Source organism: Triturus cristatus, chromosome 6 (genome assembly GCF_964204655.1).
Source record: "Triturus cristatus chromosome 6, aTriCri1.1, whole genome shotgun sequence".
NCBI classification, from domain to species: Eukaryota; Metazoa; Chordata; class Amphibia; order Caudata; family Salamandridae; genus Triturus; species Triturus cristatus.
In genome coordinates, this window is record NC_140589.1 from 1314997531 (window position 1) to 1315022065 (window position 24535).

Genomic DNA, 24535 nt, shown 5'->3' on the forward strand with positions numbered 1-24535 from the left:
CACACCACGCCAGAATCGCTCCATCCTCCGGGCATTCCCACAAAATATGGAGAAAGGTCCCCAAAGAACCACACCCACGCTTACACAACCCGTCCACAGCATAGCCCATACGCAGTAGCCTTGGCCCCGTAACATAGACCCTATGGAGTATCTTGAGCTGGACGAAGCGAAGGCGGGCCGGTATGGCCACCTCTTTCGGGGAGGCCACCGCCGATACCCAGTCCTCGTCATCCAGCTCCAATCCATCGGCCACCCACGCCTCACGAAGGTTAGTCAGCAGTCCCGAGCGGTCATTGATACGTTTTTTATAGATTAATGAAATCGTGCTGTCCGGTACATGTCCATCTAGCACTCTATCCTCCAGAGGGGAATACTCCGGGATGGAGGCAACGTCCGGGAATACGGAGCATAGCGCATGACGGATCTGCATATATCGAAAGTACTCCCTGTCCTGCAACTGGAATTCTGTCTGTAGCAGCTCGAACGTTTTGAATCCCCCCTCGTCCAGAGATCACCCACCCTGCTGATGCCTATCATGTCCCGCTTCTCAAAGCCCTTCGAGGTCCACAGGGAGCCCAACTGCTCAGATGCGTATAGTGGCGACGCCCGGGTCAAACGATCTTTCCACCCCATCGCCACATTAGCCGCGTGCCACACTCGTACCATGACACGCGTGGGGCCCGTCAGACGTGCGTCAAGCGAGCTGGAGTAAAGCGCTCGGTTATAATCACCACCCGGCAGTAACATCTTATCCATTTCAAAGGCCGGGTTTAGAGCGGGCCCGTACAGGCCGTGATTAATCGCAGCCAGCTGGGAGGCCCAATAATACCGTTTGATATCCGGGAGGGCAATCCCCCCGTCATACCACGGGAGCGTCAGCTTCGCCAGGGCGATACGCGGTCTACCTTCCCAGAACAGTCGGCGCTGCAAACTCTCCACCTCGCGAAAGTAGCGCGCCGGGACGACGTCCATTGTGTTCTGCAGAGCGTATAGGAAACGCGGCAGCGACATCATCTTAAACAATGCCGCCCGGCCGAGCGGCGAGAGCGGCAAGCGCCTCCAACGCGCGACATCCTCCTTCAGGCGCTGGAGGGGGGGAAGCAAGTTCTGACTATATCGGGCCTCCGCGTCCAGGGTAATGAAGACACCCAGGTACCGAAATCCCCGCGGGGCGATCTGGATAGGACAGCCCCGCGGAAGGATAGGATCCTCCCCAGAGAGAACATAGACGCACGATTTAGCCCAGTTGATGACAAGGCCGGAGTTAAGACCAAATGAATGCAATACATCAACCAGTACTATCAGTGATTTACTTGGGGAAGCCAGGTACAGGAGAATATCGTCAGCGTATAGAGATACGCGGTCCTCATACTCGGGGGTCCAGCGGAGACCACGAATAGAAGGTTCCCACCGCAGCCACTCCGCCAGGGGCTCCAAGGCGAGCGCGAAAAGGAGCGGCGATAACGGGCAGCCCTGCCGCGTGCCCCTGCCCAGCTCGAACGGGGCCGACACTCTACCGTTCACAACCACCTGCGCCAGCGGGCCAGAGTACAACAATTTTACCCAACCGATGAATCCTGGGCCAAACCCAAACTTCACGAGCGTCGCCCAAATATAAGGCCATTCAAGTGTGTTAAACGCCATAGTGGCGTCCAAGGACGCCAAAATGGCCGGCTCCCGTATGAACGGGACACGTGCGAGCACCCCATGCAAACGCCGCAGGTTAAGCGCAGTGTTGCGATGAGGGATAAAGCCGGACTGATCCTGGTGAATCAAGTCACACACTACGCCGACCAGCCGATTGGCCAACACCTTGGCGAGGATTTTGGGCTCCGCATTCAATGGCGAAATGGGCCGATAGGATGTGACCCGGTCCCGTGGCCTCCCCTCCTTATGGATAACCACGATAGTAGCTAGACGCTGGTCTAGCGGGAGGGAACCCGCCGAGTGGGCCGCGAGGAACATAGCACGGAGATGCGGCGCCAGCGTATCCGGCCGCAATTTATACAACTCGATGGGAAGGCCATTAGGACCCATGGCCTTGCCGGAAGCGACCGAACGTATGGCGAGGGCAATTTCTTCGGAAGTCGGAGCGGCGTCCAACGACACTCTGTCCTCCTCCGAAAGGGAAGGCAGTGCGATATCCCTGAGCAGGGCATGGGAATCCTCTTCAGAGCGGGAGGACACCGGGGAATACACCCCACGGAAATAGTCTGCAAAGCAGGAGACGATTTCTTCTGGGTCAATGACACACACACCATTCTGTTTCTCAATCAACGGGACAACTCGACTCGCTCTCTCCTTTTTGTCCAGCCACGCAATCAATTTACCAGCCTTATCACCCACATCATACAGTCTCCCCTGTTGCTCTCTACTGAGGCCCTTGGCCGCCTCCGTGACGAGGGTCTTATAGGCCGCCTGCTTGAGTCGGAGAACATGTAATTTGTCATCCGTCACCCCACATTCTAGATCACCCTCCAACTCGGTTATCTCAGCTTCAACACGGGTCACCTCCTCCCGCTCGCGCCTCCGGGAATGGGAAATAAGGGACAAGGCCTCTCCCCTGAGTACCGTTTTGAACGCCTCCCACAGTGAGACCGCCGATGACAGAGACCCCACATTCTCGTCAAAGTAGCGCTTAAGGGATTTAACCAGCTCTGCGCGAATAGTGGGGTCACGCAGGTACCAGGGATTAATCGGGACCAACCTACCCTCTCCCCTCGGAAGAATATCAAAGTGCAGCAAGAGCGGGGAGTGGTCCGAAATACCCCGTGCCAAATGGCGCACCTCCCCTATCCTCCCCACGTGCGCCGCCGGAACCAGGACATAATCTAGCCGTGAGAGACTACCATGAGCCCCTGAATGGAAGGTGTACTGTAGCTGCGTGGGATGTTTCAAACGCCAACAATCCACCAGCCCCAAGGTATCCAAGAGGCCAGACAACCACGCCTGGGCACGGGGGAGATCCCTAGGGGGGTGACGATCCACAGTTCCGGAAACCACAGCATTAAAATCCCCCCCCACCACTAGAATCCCATCCGGAAGGCCAAGGAGGGGAGCACCTCATCAATCTCCAACGGGAGCGAGTTCTTAACCATAATGCCCACACCCCTTGAACCAGACGTGAAGCCCGAATGGGCCACAAGGCGGTAGCCCCGTCGATTCATAGCACAAAAGGACTTGCCAATGAGGTGTGTCTCCTGCAGAAAAACTATATCGGGCGAAATTCGCTTCAAGAACTGCAGGACCACACCTCGTTTTATCCTGTCCCCCAATCCATTAACATTCCAGGACAACAGACTCAGTCCCCTACCCCCCATCATAAACAGAAGCCATCACACGTCTCCCAGAGAGCACTTTAGAAATAACACAACGATACTTTTGCCTTGTGGTAGAAACGAACAACACCCCACCCCAACCCACCCACCCCAACAAAACTCCCCCCTCCCTGCACCCCTGCATGAGCCCAGACAGCCCCCCCAACTTGCAGTGTGCCTGTCGCCCCTATATAATGAAACTAGCTAGACCCCCTAGAGGAGGAAATAGTACCCCTTCTAGACCCCACACACAACCTCCAAGGGAGGGGAAAGAACAAAGACAGAAGCTTGGTCGAAAGTGGCATCATAGTCGTCCAGAGTGAGGCCCAATATCAACCCCTCAGTCCCGATCCAGTGGGCCGTCTCCTCCCGCCGCCCCCCCCACCATCTCGATCACTACCCCCAGACAGAGTGTCCAGCCAGTCCCCGGCCGCGTCGGGACGATCAAAAAAGTACGTGCGACCATCCACCTCTACCCGCAGCTTGGCCGGGAAGAGCATGGCGTATTTTAAGTTCATGTCCCGGAGCCGGCGCTTAACACCCAGGAAACTCAGTCTCTGCTTCTGGACCGCTTGAGTAAAATCGGGATAAAAGTTCACCTCCATATTTTCCAGTTTAATCGGCCCTTGCAGTCTGGAGGCCTGCAAGATCGCGTCCCTGTCCCGAAAGTTAAAAATCCGGGCAATGAGAGGCCGCGGAGGGGCTCCGACCTTCGGCCTTCCCCCGGGAACTCTGTGGGCCCTCTCCACGGCGAAGAATTTACTCAGTCCCCGAGGCTGGAGATGGGTAGCGATCAGGTCCTCTACAAAAAGATCCGCCGCCGCCTCCTCCCGTCCCTCGGGTACTCCGATGATGCGGATGTTATTCCTCCGGGCCCGACTCTCGGAATCCTCCAGGCGCCGATCCATAAGCGCACTCGCCTGACGAAGTCGGTGCACCTTCGTTTGGAGGGCCGCCACCTCTGTCGTGAGGCCCGACGTGGTTCGGGCCAAAGAATCAACCCGGTCGTTGGTCTTGGAGAGATCAGCCCTCACCAGGCCGACATCCACGAGGACCGCGTCGATCTTCTGCGCCAAGGTGTCGAACCGCTGGCCCACCGAGGCCTTCATCTCAGCAATGGCGCCCATGACGTCTTGCAGAGTCAGATCCATGGGCAAATCCGGGGCATCAGGGGGGCCCTCAGAGGACTTGTGCGGTCCGCCGGGAGATCCCTTCTGGAGGGTATAGCGGTCCATGATGTTGGCCTGATGTACGGCGCCACGCCGGGTCGACTTGGTCTTCGACCGATCTCCGTCTTGTTTCGTGGCCATCACCACGGGTCACACACCCGCACCAGCTACGCCGTAGAGGGCAGGCAATCAAGGCCACGAGCTCCGGGGGGGCCACCCCAGGTCGGCGGGGTGGGTCACAGCCGGCAGGCAGGCAGGGTCTCCCAGCGAGGCCACACCAACACAAAGGGCTCCGCGATCTCACTTGCAGAGACGGCAAGGGGGTGCGAAAGTGAAAGCGAAAGTGTGGGGTACGCGACTCGCCAGGCCCATCCCGCCGTTGTTGTTCACTTTGCCACTGGGTCACCCCCAGCGCAAATCCGGGGTCCGGCGAGAAGTAGGCCGCAAACTTCAATCGGTGCTCACTCCGGTACCCGAAGTCCGATTCGAGAACGGGGAACGGGTACCACCTCGGCTCAGGCTCACCGACACAGTCCCCTCAATCGAGGCAGGATGAAGACAGGATAAACGTAGGAGGTTGCGGAGGTCCTCGGGAGCCTCGCACCTACGCGGCCATCTTGGTTGCGTGCTAGGCTCCTCCTCTGAAATGTCAGTTTTGATGTTGGTGAAACATTTTGGTCCATGCATAAATGTTGTGATGGAAAGACACACAATCCTTACAAGAAACCAAACCAAGAGTGAAAGAGTGGGAAATGATATAGCCTTGTTAAAAAGCTTGCCCGTTCATGTGAATTTGGTGACCTGACTGATTTTCTCATAAAGGATCAGATCAATTGGCGAGTAACACTAATGACATGAGATTCAAGAAAAGCTTCTAGCTAAAAATCCCTCTTTCAAAGAAGCGATGGATATTGTTGAAGGATTGGAACACACTTCGGATTGAGTCAAAGAAACGTGAGGCACTGTTCCGCACTCTGGGGAAAGATTGGGGTTAGTTCCGCACTTCTACTGTACGAAAGATGCAAACAAAGGCAGTAAGGGAGTTAATGAAAAACAAAACAGCCAGAAAACCATATGGGAAGGGCCAGCTAAGAATTTTAATCAAGTGAAAGGTTCCAGGTTTAAATGTTTGAAGTGTAGCAGTTCCACTCATTTATCGAACAACCCAAATTGTTATGCCCAAAATGCTGTTTGTCAGTGTTGTAGGAAACGGGGGCACTTCTCTTGCATGTGTAAAAACACCAAGACATATGAGGTGACAGAAATGCTTAAGGTCAGCCAACAAGCTAATTTGCAAGCCATATCTTCCATTGGGAGTGACAGACAAGTGGAGGGAGGAATTAATGAAGGTCAGATCAAAATGCCTGAATGTGAGATGATGACATGTGGGAAGAATCTTAAAGTCTTGGCTATTTAAGGTTCCCCATTTACCCTGGTGCGAGATAAGATCTGGGACAAAACGTAGGAGAGTGAGCGCATCACGTTCTTACCACATGACATAAATCCGGAAGCGTCAGTAGTTTGAAGATTGTATTTATTGGGTACATGGTAATGAGCATTAAATTCAAAGACAGGGAGGCCATGGGGAAAGTTGACGTGGCTAAATAAGGAGATAACCTCCTCAGGTGGCTTCATCAAAGAGACTTGGGGATCATTCTTAAGTCCAATTCTCCAGAGAAAGTCCATTTGGTGGCAAACATTGGTGAAGGTTTAGGGATGGTGAGGAAATTCCAGAATGTGTTTAGAGATGAACTTGACCTTTTGAAGGATTTTAAACACAGAATTATTCTACAAAAAAGTGCCAAACCTCTAGTACACAAGGTGAGGAGGGTACCTAATCTGATGTTGAAGCCTTTACAGGATGAACTTGACAAACTGCTAAGTATGAGAGTAATTGAGGAGACAGAATCCTCAGAACGGTTGCCCCCCATAGTCTTGACCCCTAAAGATAATGGCAATAAGTTTAGGATGTGTGTGGATCTAAGGGACCTTAGCGAGTACATTTTGGTAGTTTGGCAATCCTTAGCTAATATTAATGAAGCATAGGTCATGCTTAAAAAGCATCTGCGTATCACCAGGTGAAATTGTACGAGGACTCTTTAGCACTCACATTCTTTGTCATACCACTGGAGGCATTCAGATTTATATGGGTACCTTTTGGTTTAGCCTCAGAGGCAGCATATTTTCAATAAATTATGAAGGGTATGCTGAAGGGAGAAGATTCGGTCATGTTATTCCAAGATGACATCTTGATGTATGGTAAGGACAAAAAGAGTAATGGCGTTACCTTGAGGCAAATGTTAGCAAGACTCAGAGACAGTGGACTAACAATCAAGAAGGAAAAGTGCAAGTTTGGTGTGAGTTTTGTTACATATTTGGGACACGCAATATTGGGTGATGGAATAAGTCCCAAGCTAGGTTTAGTCAACTCTCATCACTACAGCACCTTATCCCAGTAATAATGAACAGGTCAGATCTTTCCTGGGTCTGGTGGAGTACTACTCCAAATTCATCCATAATTTTGCAAGTGTGATTCAACCTATAAGACTCCAACTCAGGAAAGTTGTGAACTTTGATTGGTCTGGGGATTGTGAAGGAGCCTTCCAGCTAGTTAAGGAAGCTTTGACCACTCTCAGGCATTTTGATGTCTCCATGCAAACTGTTCTCACGACTGATGCAAGTTTGAAAGGGTTAGAAGCAATTTTGTCCCAGATGGCAGATAGAGAAAATAATTGGTAGCCTTTGCTTCACGCTCTCTTGGAGGGGCTGAAGAAAGGAATTCTGCAATTGAACATGAAGCATTGGCATGTACCTGGGTGGTTCATCATTTTAAGTTTTTCCTGTGGGGTGTATCGTTTGTACTTAGGACATACCGTAATCCCTTGGCCAAGCTATTAGGCTGCAGGAATGTTGAGAGCACTACATCACAAATTGAAAGATGGATGGAGGGTCTAGCTGAATTCAACTGAGAGGATCTAGCCTTACGGCTAGAGTGGTCGACCTCGAAGCTGGGGAACCGGGTTCAAGTCTCGGCAACAACGCTCAACATCCTATGATTCTGGGCAAATCACTTAATCTCCCCGTGCCTAACCAAAATTAGCGTGTCCATCTGTAACGAAACTGGTGCTCATGTAAAGCGCTCTGATACCCGATGTCTCGGGTCTTGTTCGTGCTATATAAAACTCTAAAAAAAAAAAATTGTGTTGAATATTTACCTGGTGCAAGGAATGTACCTGCCGACTGTTTATCCAGGTTGCCTGTAGCAAGGTATGCTCTTACTGAAGCTGAACATCCAGTCATGTGGGTCAGGAGATCAGCAATTCACAAGACAGAGTGGGAGACGGAATTAGCAAAAGATAATGTAAGGAAGTTGATAATGGGCCATGTAGTGGCAGGTTGGCTTAGTCTTTAAGGGTTGGATGAAGTTGGTAAAGGTTTCTGGAATGTCAGAAAGGAGTTGAGCATTGTGAATGGTAAATTGTACCATGAAGACCAGATGGTCCCACCAGTAGGTTTGTAGAATAAAATCATGAACTTTGCCCATGAGGGACACCTAGGTAGAATTTTGACCGCCAGTGTATGAGAGTGGTAGTGGTGGACTGGTCTAGACAGACAGGGAGATAGAGTGGTGAAGGATTGCCTCCAATGTGTGGGTAATGACAAGTCCAGATCAGTTAGGGCTGTTCTGTTGTCTACAGTTGAATTCCCAGAAGAACCTTGGAATAAGTTGCATTTGTGTTGGGTTTGGTGGATTACACATCAAAGTGGGTGTCTGCCTCTTTCATAAATTCTGTGACCACCAAGTGCATTCTGAATTTTTTATGGGATGTCTTTGCATGCGGAGTAACAAAGACAATCCTCACAAACAATGGTGTACAGCTTTTCTCTGATGAGATGAAAGGATTTTGAGATGATCTTACTTTCTTTTACACACTTCCACACTGTGCTGCATTCTCCACAAGCAAATGGTCTTGTGGAAAGCATAAATTGGCTGGTGAAAGCATGTGCCCAGACTGCAGTGGAGAATGATGTATCCCTCAAGATAGGTCTATGCGAGTGTGAGCACATCGCAATAACCACAACACGGTAACCAAAATATCACAATTTCAGGGTTTGAAGGAGATTGGCTGGCACCAAGCTTAATCCAACATGGATGGATTACAGGAAGGGTGCCACGGATGTGAATTTCCGTGCAGTCAGGAATCTTCAAATGAGGTATAAGAAACAATTTGATGAGAGGCATGGTGTGTGTGAGAACGGAAATGGAGTGTGGGTGACCTAGGCTTTGTGAAAAGGCCCGTTTGGTCACCTTGAGGAAGTCCAAGTATATAGGCCCAAAATCCATCATTCAAGTGAAGAAGAATGTGGCCATACTCAATAATGATGGAGTGTGGAGTATTATACATCCCGCTCCGACTCTGAAAGCACCCACGTAACAAATATAACTTTCAAGACGACATCTGCTTTGATCATGTCGAAGATTCTTCATACAACAGTATCAACAAGGAAATACGATTGAAAATGACTCATTGTCAAATTTATTTATTAGCGAGTATTTAACACTTTTTTGGTAAGTATTAGATAGGCTTCAGTTTATGTCTTTTAGTTCATGGGGGTGGGATTAGAAATTTACGTCACTGATGGTATACAGCTGGGGAAGGTAGTGTTTGGTTTAAAAAGAGGGAGGATCGTAAAGGTGGGATTTGAGCAAGGGCGTTGGAGCTCGATGGTTACACAGGTCGTTAGTAACTACACGAAGATTTCAGGTATAAACGGGGTTGCAGGGGACTGAGTGAGACGGGCTGCATAACAAAGGGGTTGAAACGATGGTGGGGTGAAATGAAGATTAGTTTGCACATGAGGAGGTCGCACATGGATTCATTTGAGGGTAGGTGGACTTGGGAAGTACGTTAATGAATGGCTAGAAATTCGTTTTACATAAATAGGACATTTAAGAGTGATTTAGTTAGGAATATGGGATGTAGCTTTTAAGATGGCCACGTTTTCGGTGTTGATTATGACGGTATAAATAGGCGGCGGGGGAGATGTAATAGGTAGCGGTCATTTTTTCTGTTTATTATTTACTGTTTGTTATATTTTTTGATAGCAATATATATGGGTCTGATTATCGTTTTTAAATTGTTTTTAGATACCCCTGAGGAAGGTTTTTACAAAAACCGAAATGCATTGGGTGACATCAAAGTGTACTGAATGGAATGGAGTTTACTTACATGCCAGTGAATAGGCCCGGATGGGCAATTCTTGAGCGATTAAAATGTGGAAAAATGGTGAACTTCATCTTCGACGTGATGGATTAAATACAGTAGTAATAAGAGAATAAAACTTGGATGAACTTTGGTAATAACAAGGAGTACGAGTGATTATATACTTCAAATGTGAATAAAGCTGTGCAACTCGACTGTGGCACGGGACACGCGTGCCACACTTAGTGGAGTGTGGAGTATGTCACGTTTAGCTAGGTGCAGAAAAAAAGATGTAGTGGGTGATGAAGCCTCCGAAGCCCAACAGTTTGGTCCTCCATTGCATGACTCTGGGAATTATAGCAATCTATGGAATAATTCTACATTAATCAAACAAAAGTGTCTAGGAAGCTCCCGGTACTGGAGGAAACCACTGTATCTTGATGACTATGAGTTGATGTGAAGAATGGTTACACTTTACAGGGAGCAAGAAGTGCCTATACTTCAATGAGTATGTTTGTTAACCTGACTTCATTTCAATAGTATTTATTTACGATTTGTTATTTCCACAACACCATTATTGTTTTTCTGCTATGTATTTTGGTGTAGTGGCCTATGATGTACATATGTGTATTTGTATTGCCAACTGTTTTCTGTTACCTGCTTTCCTTGAATATTGCATTTTAGGGGCGGTAGATGTGTTATAAATTATATGTCAATGGCTCAATGGTGTTCCATCTTGACCATGAGCCATTAGATTGCACCACGGTAGCTATGGAAAATTTGGAGCAGAGAGAGGGGCAAAAGAGAGCGGTTATGACGGAGGCTGAAGCTCTGCTGTATGTTCAAGAGTTGGAATAAAAGATTTAAAGACAAATCCTATCTCCTGGATTGATCTTAACACACTTCCATCATAGGTACTCACTACCATGCCAGAAGGTAGAACACAAGATGTTATTGAATGAATGCTGTTAAGTGCCGTAGAGCAAGAATAGTGGAGACCAAGAGTGACACTGTTCTTTTATAAAACATTGTAACAATTTTACTTGAATTTCCTGTGCAGAGAACACATTGTTAATTTCAACACCTCTTAGGGTCCTTGATGTGTTAATTAAACCGTTGCTAGACTGAATAGAAAATCTTAGACCTATAATTAGTTACTATAGTAGAGCAACAGAGGGGAAGCCTTTGAATTACGTTTGAATTAATACGAATACTTAAAACAAGTAATAAAATGTGTAAAACCAATGGGATAAGAAAAACTGGTTACAGAGGGAGAAAGTGTGGTGGTTTCCAAGGTTGTCCTATTTTCATATTTGTGGATAAAGCAAAGCAAGAGGTGATAGTAACCTATGTGAATCTCAGTGTAGATAGAAATGTGCTGCCAGATAGTCCCGTGAGATGTTAACCATGGGTATCCTAGCTAGCATTAATAGGCTAAAGGAGAAAAGGCACTACTCCCTTCCAGGTCTTTAAGAGATTTGTGATAAGGCAAAGATAGTGATGGCTTATCTGGCCAATGTCTGGCTGCAATACAGTTCTTCCAGAATTTGAAATAGTAAGAATATTCAAAACTTCAGCTATCACTAGTGCAGCAGGTGCAGTGCCACTATGTCTCAAATGTGAAAGTTGCCACTGAACTTCAACTATCTTTTGCTATCCAACCAGTATGTATGTGTATCGTGATTATAAAACATAAAAATAGCTGAAAGTCAACAGATCTCTGTGCAAGGTCCAAGACACACTGTAGAAGACCTAACTCCACGAAGTAGCAGATGGCTTTGTAGAGAAACATATTTCTGCCAGCCAGTACATTTCAAACTTAAAGTGCTGCAAGTACAGCAGTACTGTGTGTATTGGGTGCGATTGAAAGACGATTACAAAACAGATATATGATGAGTTGGTGATGGATTGTCACATATGATTACATTATAGGGATCAGGCGAGATCAGGTGTTTCAGGGAGGTATGGCATTAGGCTTTTAGGCCTACAGCACCTGGTCTTTCCAGGCGGTCGCCCTTCCGGGTACTAACCAGGCCTGAGATCAGGAGCTTTCAGGGTGATATGGCTGTAGTTTAAATTGCAGAGACATCAGGGTTCAATGTGTGTAAGTGGTTCCTCTTGTTTTCTTTTGCCTTGTCATGAATCTGCGCTGGAGAAAAGGGGTTGGCTAGGCACTTCAAAGATCTGGGGGGACAAACCTGGGCATGGGGTGCTGCAGATCCCAGGACAAGTCTGAAAAACACTGCAACACCTGCCTCTGAATCACACCTTCCAACCTGAGAATGCATCTATCAGGGTGACACCCCAATCACTCCCATGAAGATATGTCTCTGAAAGTGGTACTCGAACTGTGAGGAATAGCAAAAGGCACATTATTGAAGAAAGCACAGTCTGGAAGTAAAACATTTACAGGTCATGCATACCCAGAGATATCATGGCTTGGTGAATTTCCTTCATCACATTCTGGTAAAGTTCCTTTTGCCATTCATGCAGCAGTTTCCACTCCTCTTCTGAAAAATAGGCAGCAACATCCCGGAATGTAACTGGAACCTGGAAGAAAACATTATGTATAACAAGCACCAAAACACTAATGTATGTACCATAAAAGATAACAGACAGATAGAATTTGACTGTCAATAAATATTGACTGTTAAGCAGATCCAGTCTGGCCAGCTCATATCCCTGCGTACAAGTACCAGAGAGGCCAGGTAGTCCCCAAGTTTACCCTATCTTACCCTAGGTATACATTTGTAGGAAATGTAAAATATGAACACCACAGAAAATATAAAACACGCAGAAAATGTAAAAAAAACAGGAACGTAGCGGAACAACAAACACAAGAAGAAAACCAGAAGAAACCCCACAACTGTATGTGGTTAAAAACAGTTTAGGACCAAGTCTTGCACTGACAAGAGTAGGGTGAACAGTTCACTTGTGGGCACAATGGGATATGTAACTTGAAAGGGTTTCAGTTAAAGGCCAACTCATGTTTAGCAAGCATGAAAATATTTATGTGTTTAGTACACAAGATCACAAGCATGCACTCCGAGATTCCAAACAGACTGTATCCTGATTAGACAATGGGTGCAGGAAAATTAAATTAGTTTAGAACACATGGAGGTCTTAGGTGCACAATGATAAATCACACACTCCATTTAAATTACATTTACCACGAACACACATGCATTCATGAGCAAAAGAATACTTTGCCTGTTAATCATTGTTGGAAGTACAATAAACAATGTTTAGAGGATTAGGTCAGAATTTGTGTTTATGGGGGTCACAAGTCTTTGAGTGTTTATCTGTCTTCAATCTATAACCTGCAAGTCAATTATTACACTATAAAGTATTGCAATAGATATGTATAAAAAGAGCTGCCCGGGAAGCAGCAAATTTGAGTGAGACCAACAGCCTGCCTGCCTTTGTGTAAGGGGGGTCTTTCTCTTTGTCGTGACAGTCAGTAAAGAGATATCTTTATATTGCCAAGAGGAGTCTGTGTCTTTTTTCCATTCTCGAGGTTTTAGGTCACCCTGCAACAATACCCCCTACAATTTATTTCCCTTTCTGTTTCTGTCTCTGCCACCTAAACTCAGAGGCTACTTGAAACATCAACAGTTTAATAATTGTGTTTTTTGGGGTTAAACATAAGCCTCTTCAATCTCATATTGTGACTTCTGGTTCCTCTATAAGCTTTTTAGGTCTCGCCTGCGAATGCAGCGCATGCGCTGCGTCGGCGAGATCTATTGTCGTTGCTTTTGTGTCCGTGTTCTGTGGAAGCGGGGTTCGTGTCCGCCCTGTCGGCATTAGGCCCCGCCCACCCTGACTGCATATTTTGCTTGCCTTGCTCGGGCTTTTCATGAGGCATTCTCGGCGTTTGTTGTTGTTCAGTTTGCTGTACAGCATTCTCGGTGCACACGGTTTCCAGGGAGCATTCTTGCAGGGAGCATTCTTGGCGTTCTCTTTCGCTTTTACAGCCTTCAGCGCTCAGTTCCTTTCCATATCATATCGTCTCGGCTGTAGTAAACATATGTCTTGTGCCACTTTCTTTAGACTGGTGGGGAACTTGCTGTATCTAATCTAGTGTATCATTTACTGTTCGTATTAAATTCTTCAAAAGCAAACTGTGATACTTTGTAACACGCATGTTTCAATCTGTTTTACGTTTGTGCTAGCGTAGATATTGCTTTCCTCACAAAAATTGGTGTTTTATATACACTGCGTGCTCTTCCATAGGGCAGTACACATCCTGCTCCGTTTACACACCTACATTTATTGAGAAAAGAGCCCCCTTTCAGTGCACATAACTAACTCTGTGCGCACAATTCTACACTGCGTGAATCAGTCCGTATAGTCTGGTCCCAGCCTCTTATAAACAGTCGGAGCAGAAATCGTAGGTGAAAGTTCACCGTCTGTGATGTTTTCATGCACATTTGCGTGTCTTTGCATGCACACGATATGCTAAATTGCCGATACACGTGTGCATTGTTTTGCTGGTGTTCTTTTAAATACAACAAAATGGACCTAGGTCTGTATGTGTTTCATTGATTATGCATGCTAACTGTACCTCCCTTTCGTATACCCCACTGCAATGCAAGTGCCAGATTCATTAACGTTCTAGAAGTTGATGGCTGTTATTGTGGTTAATGTCCGTTTTCACTGATGACAAACAGCGTGGCCTTCACCTGGTGCTCGGCTCCCTGTGCTGTGAACTGCAACGCCAGATGTGAAGCCGGCTTAAGCACGAGGTCAGCCCCAAGCTCGCGGTGCGCACACTCTTGCTATTCAATACGGCCGGGCCGCCCAGAGTATGCACTAGAGAGGTATCCGAGTTCAGAGAAGGGTCTGCCAGAATGTGTAGCGTGGCTTTTCACACTGTATCTAGAACACTGTACAGAATTCTCAAGGGGCACACTGAGGTATGTCATTGTTGATTTTTACCCCAGTGCCCGACAGCTGCTAGCACACCATATTAATATGCTGTCATCATGCATTTTGCCTCTGCCATCCGTGGCACTCTGACTGGTTGCTTGACTGGGAGAAATACATTTAATTTGATCTGCACTGCATGAGTTGGAAGTAGGTGCACAAATAATATTTACATATGGTGGGGCTTTAAGTGTGATGAGAAAACTGGAGGGGTTGTCTCTCTAAAGGGTCTGGCTAATGTAATTAGGGCGTGGCTCAAAAACACATAAGCTAAAAATCTGTGCCTAGCGTAGCGTGCCGCCCGACTGGTATTTTGCTACTTCTGTCATTGCCTCCACATATATAATACGACCAGTAAGATTACACCTACAACAAGCCAGGGCTATTGGCTTTGTGAATGGTTGTTTAGTTGCATAGGATGAATAGGCAACAACTATGGCTTTGATGTATAAAACATTTAAAATGCTTCAGTTCTGTAATTATGACACTGTGAAACAAGCATTTGCAATGCAATAAGTCTCGCATTTACGCACATTTATGCGATTGGCATTGTAAATGACACTGCCTTTTATTTATGTTTTAAAAACCAAAACATAAAGGCATTGTCATTTACAATGCCAATAGCTCAAACTTGAGTAAATGCGAGACCTATTGCATTGCAAATGCTTGTTACTAGAAAGCGCTTGCACTCTGTCTTTTGCTAGATTCTAGGTTATTAACTAGATGAACAGCGAGGTATGAACTCCCACAAAGTTAATCATACAATGCCTTATGTCAATATAGTTTCACTGAGACATCTGGTGTTTGTCAGGGACCTGTGCAGATATCTTTCAGGCTGGTATACTCAAATACTTCGAAACCTCCAGGAGCTCTTCTGGGGGTCACAGGCCACGGATTCCAAGGTAAAACAGAAATCTGCAGACTGCTTCAAGCCATTTTCAAAGGGCCATTCCCAACTTTGCTAGAAGTTGACACTTTCTTCTGGAACACTTCTAAAGCTCCTTAGCTGATGTGTACAGCTTCCAGGACATAAACAGAAGTGGGGGACAGGCTCAAGCACTCTCTGCAGCCATGGCTCAAGCACAAGTCCCATTTCCAACTGGTCATCTAGTTCCTCTACAGGATGCCCTTCTTTCCCTCTATATCTGTCTGGGACTACAGTGGGCAAGCAGGTCCGACATTTCAAGAACAGCTTAGAATCTTGAGCGCAAGACAGAGCAGAATCCAGACCTCGATCTTTTAGGAGGTAAACACAGCAACAGGCTTCTTCCTCTCTTGCCTTGTTTAATTTGATTTTCTGCTGGTAGGAGCCCCTAGGAATATTAGCATCTCACCATTAGTTGGTGGGAGCCCTTTGACCTATACCAGGCCTTTTTCCATGTAAAGCCCTTTCCCAGCTGTGCAATACTTAGTCTGACTTAGGGAAAAACTATCCACTATTCTGAGAGCCTTCCAAAAAGACAAGAACTCTATGCAACTGTGTTGAGCTTTGCCATTCAACTCAAAGGTTCATCTATTAAAATGAAGTAACCCTTCTTTTCACCACCATGCCACCTTCTGGAATGACAGGGGCCAGACTGACTATGTGAATGCCAGCATTAATGGCAGTCTCATACCAGAATAACTTTTCTATTAAAAATGCTACTTTGGAAGTTCCTGGGTTTCCTTTATGCTATCAGTTGGTGGGATCTGTTTGCTCTCCATCCAGCCTTCACATTCACAGACATCTACAGGTTAGTGCTCCTCTCATTTTGATAGATATATCAATGCTGCAAGACTGGCTTGCCCCTTCCTAAGCCAATTTATAAAAATATCATTTTGTACTGAAAACAACCCTTGGTAGAATGAAAAGACTGATTCCACCCCTGCAGTAAATTGCACTTTTGAATCCGGTTGCTACATACATATGCCAATTGCGTATTGGCCACGTCTTGCTTTTACACAAAAGAATCTAAGCCTTGTGTGTTAAAAAAAAACCCACTAATAATATGTGATTTGGCTAAAGTTAAAACTAGGTCTTTATACATGTTGAAAAGGTTTACTTACAATGTGTTTGCTGCTACATGTGTTTACAGCAATTCAGGGACAATCCCAAAGACATGTTTTGAAGTTACTAATGTGAGTGGTGTAAAGCCATGTAGCAGTCCGTTAGAGTTTTACACCACTGCTGAAATCTCCATGGCCTACAACTATGATCTTACTTAAGAGCCAGAAATGCCAGTTGGAATTAGCATTTTTTTTGTGTTCTACTGCTTGTTGTTGTTTATATTAATTTATGTATGGTGGGACTGCATGCCCTGTGAGCTATTTCGCAGTCTTCTAGAGCCCCTAGTAAAAATATATCAGTAGCTTCAGTCCAATAAAAGCAAAGCTATTTTGGGGACCACACAAAAGGTAAATTTCTCTACAAATATGTGTATCCTGTATCCATTGTTGTTCTTTCTCTCAATGTTTGCGTAAGTAAATTCTGAAGCCTCTACTTATAGGAATTGTGGTGTAAACCATTCACTTGTGCAAGAATGCATCACCAGACGGTCTGTCATCTTTTTTCACCATAATGGAACAATACATTCTGGGATAGAACCAAAATACATTCTGGGATAGAACCAGAACCAAATGAAATCTCACCAGTGATGTGTCACAGCTGTTATACGACCTTCCTATTCCTGATAATTACAGGGCCTCTTATATACCAACGCTCCTCTGTATTTCATGGCCATCTTGTTTGCTATTAACCATCTTTGAGATCAATAAAATAGATAATTTCAAGATTGCTGTCGGCTTTGTTGACCTTCAGATCTTACATAACTCCCTTTTCTAGTCCTTTGGATTTCGGTGCCTCGTGTAAATTCCTCTGCATTTTTCTGCAGTGAACCTAAGCTGTTCTCTCTCCCAGACCATTGTTCAAGTTTGCTCAAACAGCTCCTCATAATTTCCGCTCCCTCTTGGGAACTCATTTGGAATACACTTACTAAAGCAGTAACAAGAAACCCTGTGTCATCAGGTCTTGGTGATTTCACCCTAGGAATTGTACTGCCCAACACACTACAACAGTGCATTCTCCATGGTGAAGTCCCTACCTGTGGCATTTAACGATCTTCACACGCACCATAGGCGCCCATTTGTCCGCCTCTTTCCCTGACATACTTTTTTTTTATCCTCTCTTGTTGGTTTAGGGAATAGCATCCCATTCAGTGAGAGAAAATTGAGACAGGCTGTCACTGTGCTGTCATGCAGGCAGACCTCTGAGTTCTTTGCTCACTGGTCTTCTTCTTTTGTTAGAATGGGAATCTGTAGTAAGCAAATATCTCTGGGTAATGTAGATGTTTTTCTCCTAAATGTCTTTATACATGATTGAAATTTGATACATATTGTCCATCTCTCAAACTATATTCCATTTATAAAATGTATAGGTAACTTTGATGTATTTGGAAAAAGCATTCAATCTTGCAACATCGAAGCAAACAGCGAGGTGTGCTCGGTGATCACTATCTCCTGTACGGCTGGTATGGAGGTGGGGAGGAGTCCTTCATGGTTCCACCTTCATTTCTCATGTCCCTACCCATCTTTGGGGCCCTCTTCCTGGGTCCTATCTCTATGTTATGTTATGTTATGTTATGATTATTTGTATTGCGCACAGCTGCCCCAGCTAAGGGGCGTCCTGGCGTATGACCAGTAAAAACACTACAAACACTGAAATGAATTTCCAAGAGAGGGAACAACTAAATAAGGAAAATTAAAACAAAAGAGTTTTTAAGGCTTTACGGAAAAGTTCTCCTCCAGCCTCAATTACAGCCTCAATTACCTTCTATGTCCCGTCCTACTCCAAGTGTCCCACTCACATGCCATCTGTGTCTCTCACTGTCAAGTCTATTTTAATTCCCACTCACCTCAGCCCTTTCTGCCTTCTGCCTTTGTGTCCTGTCTGGGTTTTTTGCCATTTTTTATGTCAGCAAATATGCACAAACCTTCCTGTTTCCCCTCTGCGTTCCCATCCAACTCCAAAACACATCAACTGGTGATGAGGGTGTAGCATGGGATGCCTCACTTACATACCAAACATTTTAAGTAATAGCAGCACAGAGGTGCTCTGTAGCACTTCCAGGGCTGGCTTTAGCTCTGGTGGCGCTCGGTGCTACAATCATTTTTGGAGCCCCCACACCACATGAGCGCCTCCTCAGACTCTCTCACTACCACTATGCAAAAGTGCCCTTCATCTCTCTAATCATAAGTTATTGTTAAACACAGTGCCCCCCCCCCACCCACTCCCCACCTAGGTCAGTGTCTCTCCATATGTCAGCACCCAGTGCGCCCGCACCAGACGCACTGCCCTAAAACTAGCCCTGAGCACTTCCACAAAACAAATTCTGTAGCTCCTTCCTGTTACATGTCAGTTTGGCTTCCAAAGATATTTGATGAAAATTGGGGACGGTGCAACTAAAAATCTTCATGCCAAGCTCTAAGGAGACGGAGGGCACAGTAAGAGGTTGCTATGGCTCTAATGCGAGTGGAAATGGTGCTGACTGACTGGAGTGAATTATTACTTTACTTTCCAGTGGTGAAGATCATAGGGAAAGCGTTTTGTGCAGCAGGTTAAGGTTGACTTTGAAAAATGTGTCAACCATTTTCCACACTGGCAGCTATCTGGGAGGTTACCCTGTCCTGTGGGAAGCCCGGCACCAGCAGGAGGGCAGCTCTGCAACAGGGCATGGAGACAGAGGAGAGACTACTGTCCGGCAAAATGACTATGAAAGTGAAGAGCAGACGTCATCTTTTTAGTAAGAAAAATTGAAACATTTAAGTGGTCACACCTGAATCACATCACCATACTACAAAGGCAGAATTGTGGCAGGCGTGTTTTTGCGTTGCAGCAGAGAAAACTGACCAAACATAGGCCAAAGTCAACAGGGCTTAGCGGTCACCGGAATTGGACTTAATACAGGATACCAGTAGTTAAAACTGCCCGACTCCAGATAAATCACGTTATCTACTGGTACGGTGTTCCACAATGAACGTAAGAATGTCACCAGCTATGGCTGTTCCGGGACAGCAAACGTAAACAAATGGCCAGTATTTTCTCCAATAAAGATTGAAACCTTACGCATTACTTACCTTACCTGGATCCTGGCGAAACATTTTCTTCTCAATTTCAATTATATTTTCAGAAGAAAAATTTGTGTCGGAGCGTAAATAAAAATTAAAAACATTGATTGGGCATCGAACCCTAAAACACAGCTTCCTAGCCCAAAAATACAGGTAGCAGGAACATGAAAGGGACCACTGTCATCTACGGAACATGCCCCAATCACGAGACACTGCTCACTAGTACATTCTCACCAACATTTGAGACGCTGCTCGCCATGGACATGCTCGCAAGTGGCACATCGCTAGCTACTATGTTGCGCGCTCGTTTGAGTGATAACTTTAACATTGCTACTAACATGTCATTTTAATTGGGATTTATACAGCGCTTACTACCCCTGACGGGGCGTCGAAGCGTGTTACGGCGAGTAGCACGCTGTACTCAAAGAAATACAACTTCATAATAGCTTTAAATGATGTCCAGGGCATGGCTGCAGAAAGGGCAAATAAGTGCTGGTTCTGTGCAAGTGCGTAAGAATATATATTTTTTTAACTGATGAGAAGGCTGCATGGTGAGCACTTACCAAGCACTTGCCGAGCTCGCTTTTCACGCAGCAGTTCTTGTGAGGATAGTTTTGGAGGGGTTCTAAGCGTCTCTTGTGGGTTTTTGTTGTTGCAGATTTTATATAGAGTGAACTCTACCCAAAGGTATTGGAGGCTTTTTTTACAAGAGCACCAGTTATGTTACACAAGGGCACATTCATTTTTGGTAGACAGGGGGAGATTAAGTGGTTTGCCCAGAATCACAGGATGTGGAATCGACCCGGACCATGAAACCTTTGTTTCCCAGCTCCAAAGTCGGCAGTCTAGCCGTGAGACCACATAATCTTCTTTTCTTTTTTTTACTCTCCTTTAGCACCTGTATAAATGATAAAGTGGCCAGCAGTCCTTAAGTGGGATGGAAAAGTGAGGGGGGTCGTTAAAGACGCGCCGCCAAGGAAGCTTAACTGGGACTCCATTCCAAGAGATGATACCTATGTAATTAAGGGCGTAGTTTTATGCCTTAGCAGTTAATGCCACCCCCAACCCCACCCAGTGCGAAGCCCATTTTTTGCACACCTGTTTGTGCATTTTTAGGTTGAGCATTCAAGACCGCTTGTGTATACTTATATTTGTATGAATTTTGTGTGCTCTGGATCTTCAGCCCTAGGACTTGTCTGCTTCCCCTTAGGGACATTTTTTCTGTTCATCTGCCTCTATTTAACTGTCTTGATAGAAAACGACCAGTAGAGGTCAGTAAAATACCAGAATGCTTTCTGCTGAGGGACTTTAACCCCTTCGCTGCTAGGCCTTTCACCCTCCTGTGCTAAGCCTTTTTTGGGCTATTTGGGGTAGTGCGCGCTTAGGCCCCTGTAACTTTTTGGCCACATTAGGTATCCACGCCAAATTTGCGTCCTTTTCTTCCAACATCATGGGGATTCCAAAGGTACCCAGGGTTTGTGAATTCTCCTAGAGGGTTCCCAGAAATTAGTCAAAATACAGCAACATTTTTCTTTTTTTTGTGAAAAATTGGAAAAACTGGCTGCAAATGAAAGCGTCTGGGTTTTTCTCTGCAAATGGTATCAACAAAGGGTTTGTGGGGCGAAATCACCATTTCTCCAGCTTTTAGGGAATGACAGATTTTTGTCAGAAATCCAACATTTTTTACACAGTTTTGGCATTTTTCTGGGACAAACCCTATTTTTGCAATTTTTTGTGCTTTCAACCTCCTTCCAGTTAATGGTAGAAATGGGTACAAAAGCAATAATGGATCCTGGAAAGCTATACATTTTTGCAAAGTAGACAAAATTCTGAATTCAGCAAGGGGTCATTTGTGTAGATCCATCAAGGTTTCTTTATAGAAACTAACAGTTAAATATAGGAAAAATTAAAAATTAGTTGAAAAAAGCAGCCTTTTGTGTCAACGTTTTCACCTGTAACTTCTTCTAATTATGACATCTCTTTGAAAGCAATGTACCGCTGGACCTTTCTGGTTTTGGGGATATATAGGACTTGTAGGTTCACCAAGAGCCCAACGAACCCAGAGTAAAGAACTGAGCAGCATTTTGTAATGGTTTTTATTATGTTCCGGGTATATAGCAATTATTGTGGGAAAATGTATACATGGAAAAATCGGTATGAAAGACACCTATGTATTTCTGAAATGGGAACAAATTACAGAGTTTAGAAACAGTGCATATTTGCACATTTTCGAAATTGGGAATACTCATACTAGCATGAGAATTATTGGTCATTTTTCAAAATGACTTTTTTTTTTACACAATGTCTTTCATTTGGAAGGGAGAAATGCATAAAAAATCAATAGGTAATAACAGTTGCTTTACAAATCTGAGCTACCCTAAGTCTCCCGATAAAAATGGTACCTCACTTGTGTGGGTAGGCATAGTGCCCACGACAGGAAGTGGCTCAAAACCTAACGTGAACACACCACATTTTCAGAATGAAAATTTACACATTTTTTGCGAAGAGTCTAGCTGTAGTTTTTGAACCCTAGCTCTGCCGGCACCTAGGGAAACCTAGCAAACCTATACATTTTTGAAAAGTAGACACCCAGGGGAATCCAGGATGGGGTGACTTGACTGCCTCCCACCATGATCTGTTACCCAGAATCCCTTGCAAACCCAAAAATTGACAAAAAAAAACCTTTTTCCCCATATTTCTGTGGTGGAAAGTTCTGGAATCTGCGTGGATCCATAAATTTCCACCCACCCCGTGTTGCCCAAAGTCTTACGAGAAAAATGGTACCTCACTTGTGCAGGTTGGCCTACTGCCCGCGACAGGAAATTGCACAAAATGCAATGTGGTCACACCTCAATTTCGTAGTGGAAAATGACCCTTTTTTGGCAACGTGCCTAGCTGTAGTTTTTGAACCCTATCTCTGCCAGCACCTTGTGAAACCGAGCAAACCTATACATTTTTGAAAACTAGACACCCAAGGGAATCCAGGATGGGGTGACTTGACTGCCTCCCACCATGATCTGTTACCCAGAATCCCTTGCAAACCAAAAAAATTTACCAAAAAAACACATTTTCCCCACATTTCTGTGGTGGAAAGTTCTGGAATCTGCGTGGATCCACAAATTTCCACCCACCCCGCGTTCCCCAAAGTCCTACGAGAAAAATGGTACCTCACTTGTGCAGGTCGGCCTAGTGCCCGCGACAGGAAACGGCGCAAAACGCAACGTGGTCACACCTCAATTTTGCAGTGAAAAATGACCCTTTTTTGGCAAAGTGACTAGCTGTAGTTTTTTAACCCTAGCTCTGCCGGCTTCTAGGGAAACCTAGCAAACCTATATATTTTTGAAAACTAGACACCCAGGGGAATCAAGGATGGGGTAACTTGAGTGCCTCCCACCAGGGTCTGTTACCCAGAATCCCTTGCAAACCTAAACAACTGACAAAAAAAACACATTTTCCCCACCTTTCTGTGATGGAAAGTTCTGGAATCTGCGTGGATCCACAAATTTCTACCCACCCCGTGTTCCACAAAGTCCTACGAGAAAAATGGTACCTCACTTGTGCGGTTCGGCTTAGTGCCCGCGACAGGAAACGGCACAAAACGCAACGTGGTCACACCTTAATTTTGCAGTGAAAAATGACTCTTTTTTTGCAAAGTGACTAGCTGTAGTTTTTTAACCCTAGCTCTGTCGGCACCTAGGAAAACCTAGCAAACCTATATATTGTTGAAAACTAGACACCCAGGGGAATCCAGGATGGGGTGACTTGAGTGCCTCCCACCAGGGTCTGTTACCCAGAATCCCTTGCAAACCTAAACAATTGACAAAAAAACACATTTTCCCAACATTTCTGTGATGGAAAGTTCTGGAATCTGCGCGGACCCACAAATTTTCACCCACCCCGTGTTCCACAAAGTCCTACGAGAAAAATGGTACCTCACTTGTGCGGGTCGGCCTAGTGCCCACGACAGGAAACGGCACAAAACGCAACGTGGTCACACCTTAATTTTGCAGTGAAAAAGGACCCTTTTTTGGCAAAGTGACTAGCTGTAGTTTTTTAACCCTAGCTCTGCCGGCACCTAGGAAAACCTAGCAAACCTATATATTGTTGAAAACTAGACACCCAAGGGAATCCAGGATGGGGTGACTTGAGTGCCTCCCACCAGGGTCTGTTACCCAGAATCCCTTGCAAACCTAAAACATTTACAAAAAAAACAAATTTCCCCCACATTTCTGTGATGGAAAGTTCTGGAATCTGCGTGGATCCACAAATTTCCACCCACCCCGCGTTTCCCAAAGTCCTACGAGAAAAATGGTACCTCACTTGTGCAGGTCGGCCTAGTGCCCGCGACAGGAAACGGCGCAAAACGCAACGTGGTCACACCTCAATTTTGCAGTGAAAAATGACCCTTTTTTGGCAAAGTGACTAGATGTAGTTTTTTAACCCTAGCTCTGCCGGCACCTAGGGAAACCTAGCAAACCTATATATTTTTGAAAACTAGACACCCAGGGGAATCCAGGATGGGGGGACTTGAGTGCCTCCCACCAGGGTCTGTTACCCAGAATCCCTTGCAAACCTAAACAACTGACAAAAAAAACACATTTTCCCCACCTTTCTGTGATGGAAAGTTCTGGAATCTGCGTGGATCCACAAATTTCTACCCACCCCGTGTTCCACAAAGTCCTACGAGAAAAATGGTACCTCACTTGTGCGGGTCGGCCTAGTGCCCGCGACAGGAAACGGCACAAAACTCAACGTGGTCGCTCCTCCGGGCGGATGTCGCCAAAATTAACTCCAGACTGACTGAGGTCGAGGCCAC

General features: G+C 45.7%; 1 protein-coding gene across 2 annotated transcripts in view; it reads right to left on the reverse strand.

The window, feature by feature from the left end:
* LOC146821356 (uncharacterized) overlaps positions 1-19925 on the reverse strand; it is a 149107-nt gene extending 129182 nt beyond the window's left edge. The window contains exons 1-2 of one of the 2 annotated variants that reach the window (XM_085612300.1): positions 19729-19899; positions 12114-12240 (exon numbers count right to left, since the gene is read on the reverse strand). In XM_085612300.1, coding sequence (XP_085468426.1) covers positions 12114-12240; positions 19729-19752 — 151 coding nt within the window. In that variant the 5' untranslated portion in view covers positions 19753-19899. Of the gene's footprint in view, positions 1-12113; positions 12241-19728 lie in introns of both variants that reach the window. The other variant, XM_085612301.1, reaches the window with a different exon arrangement.
* Between the last annotated feature and the right edge of the window lie 4610 nt (positions 19926-24535).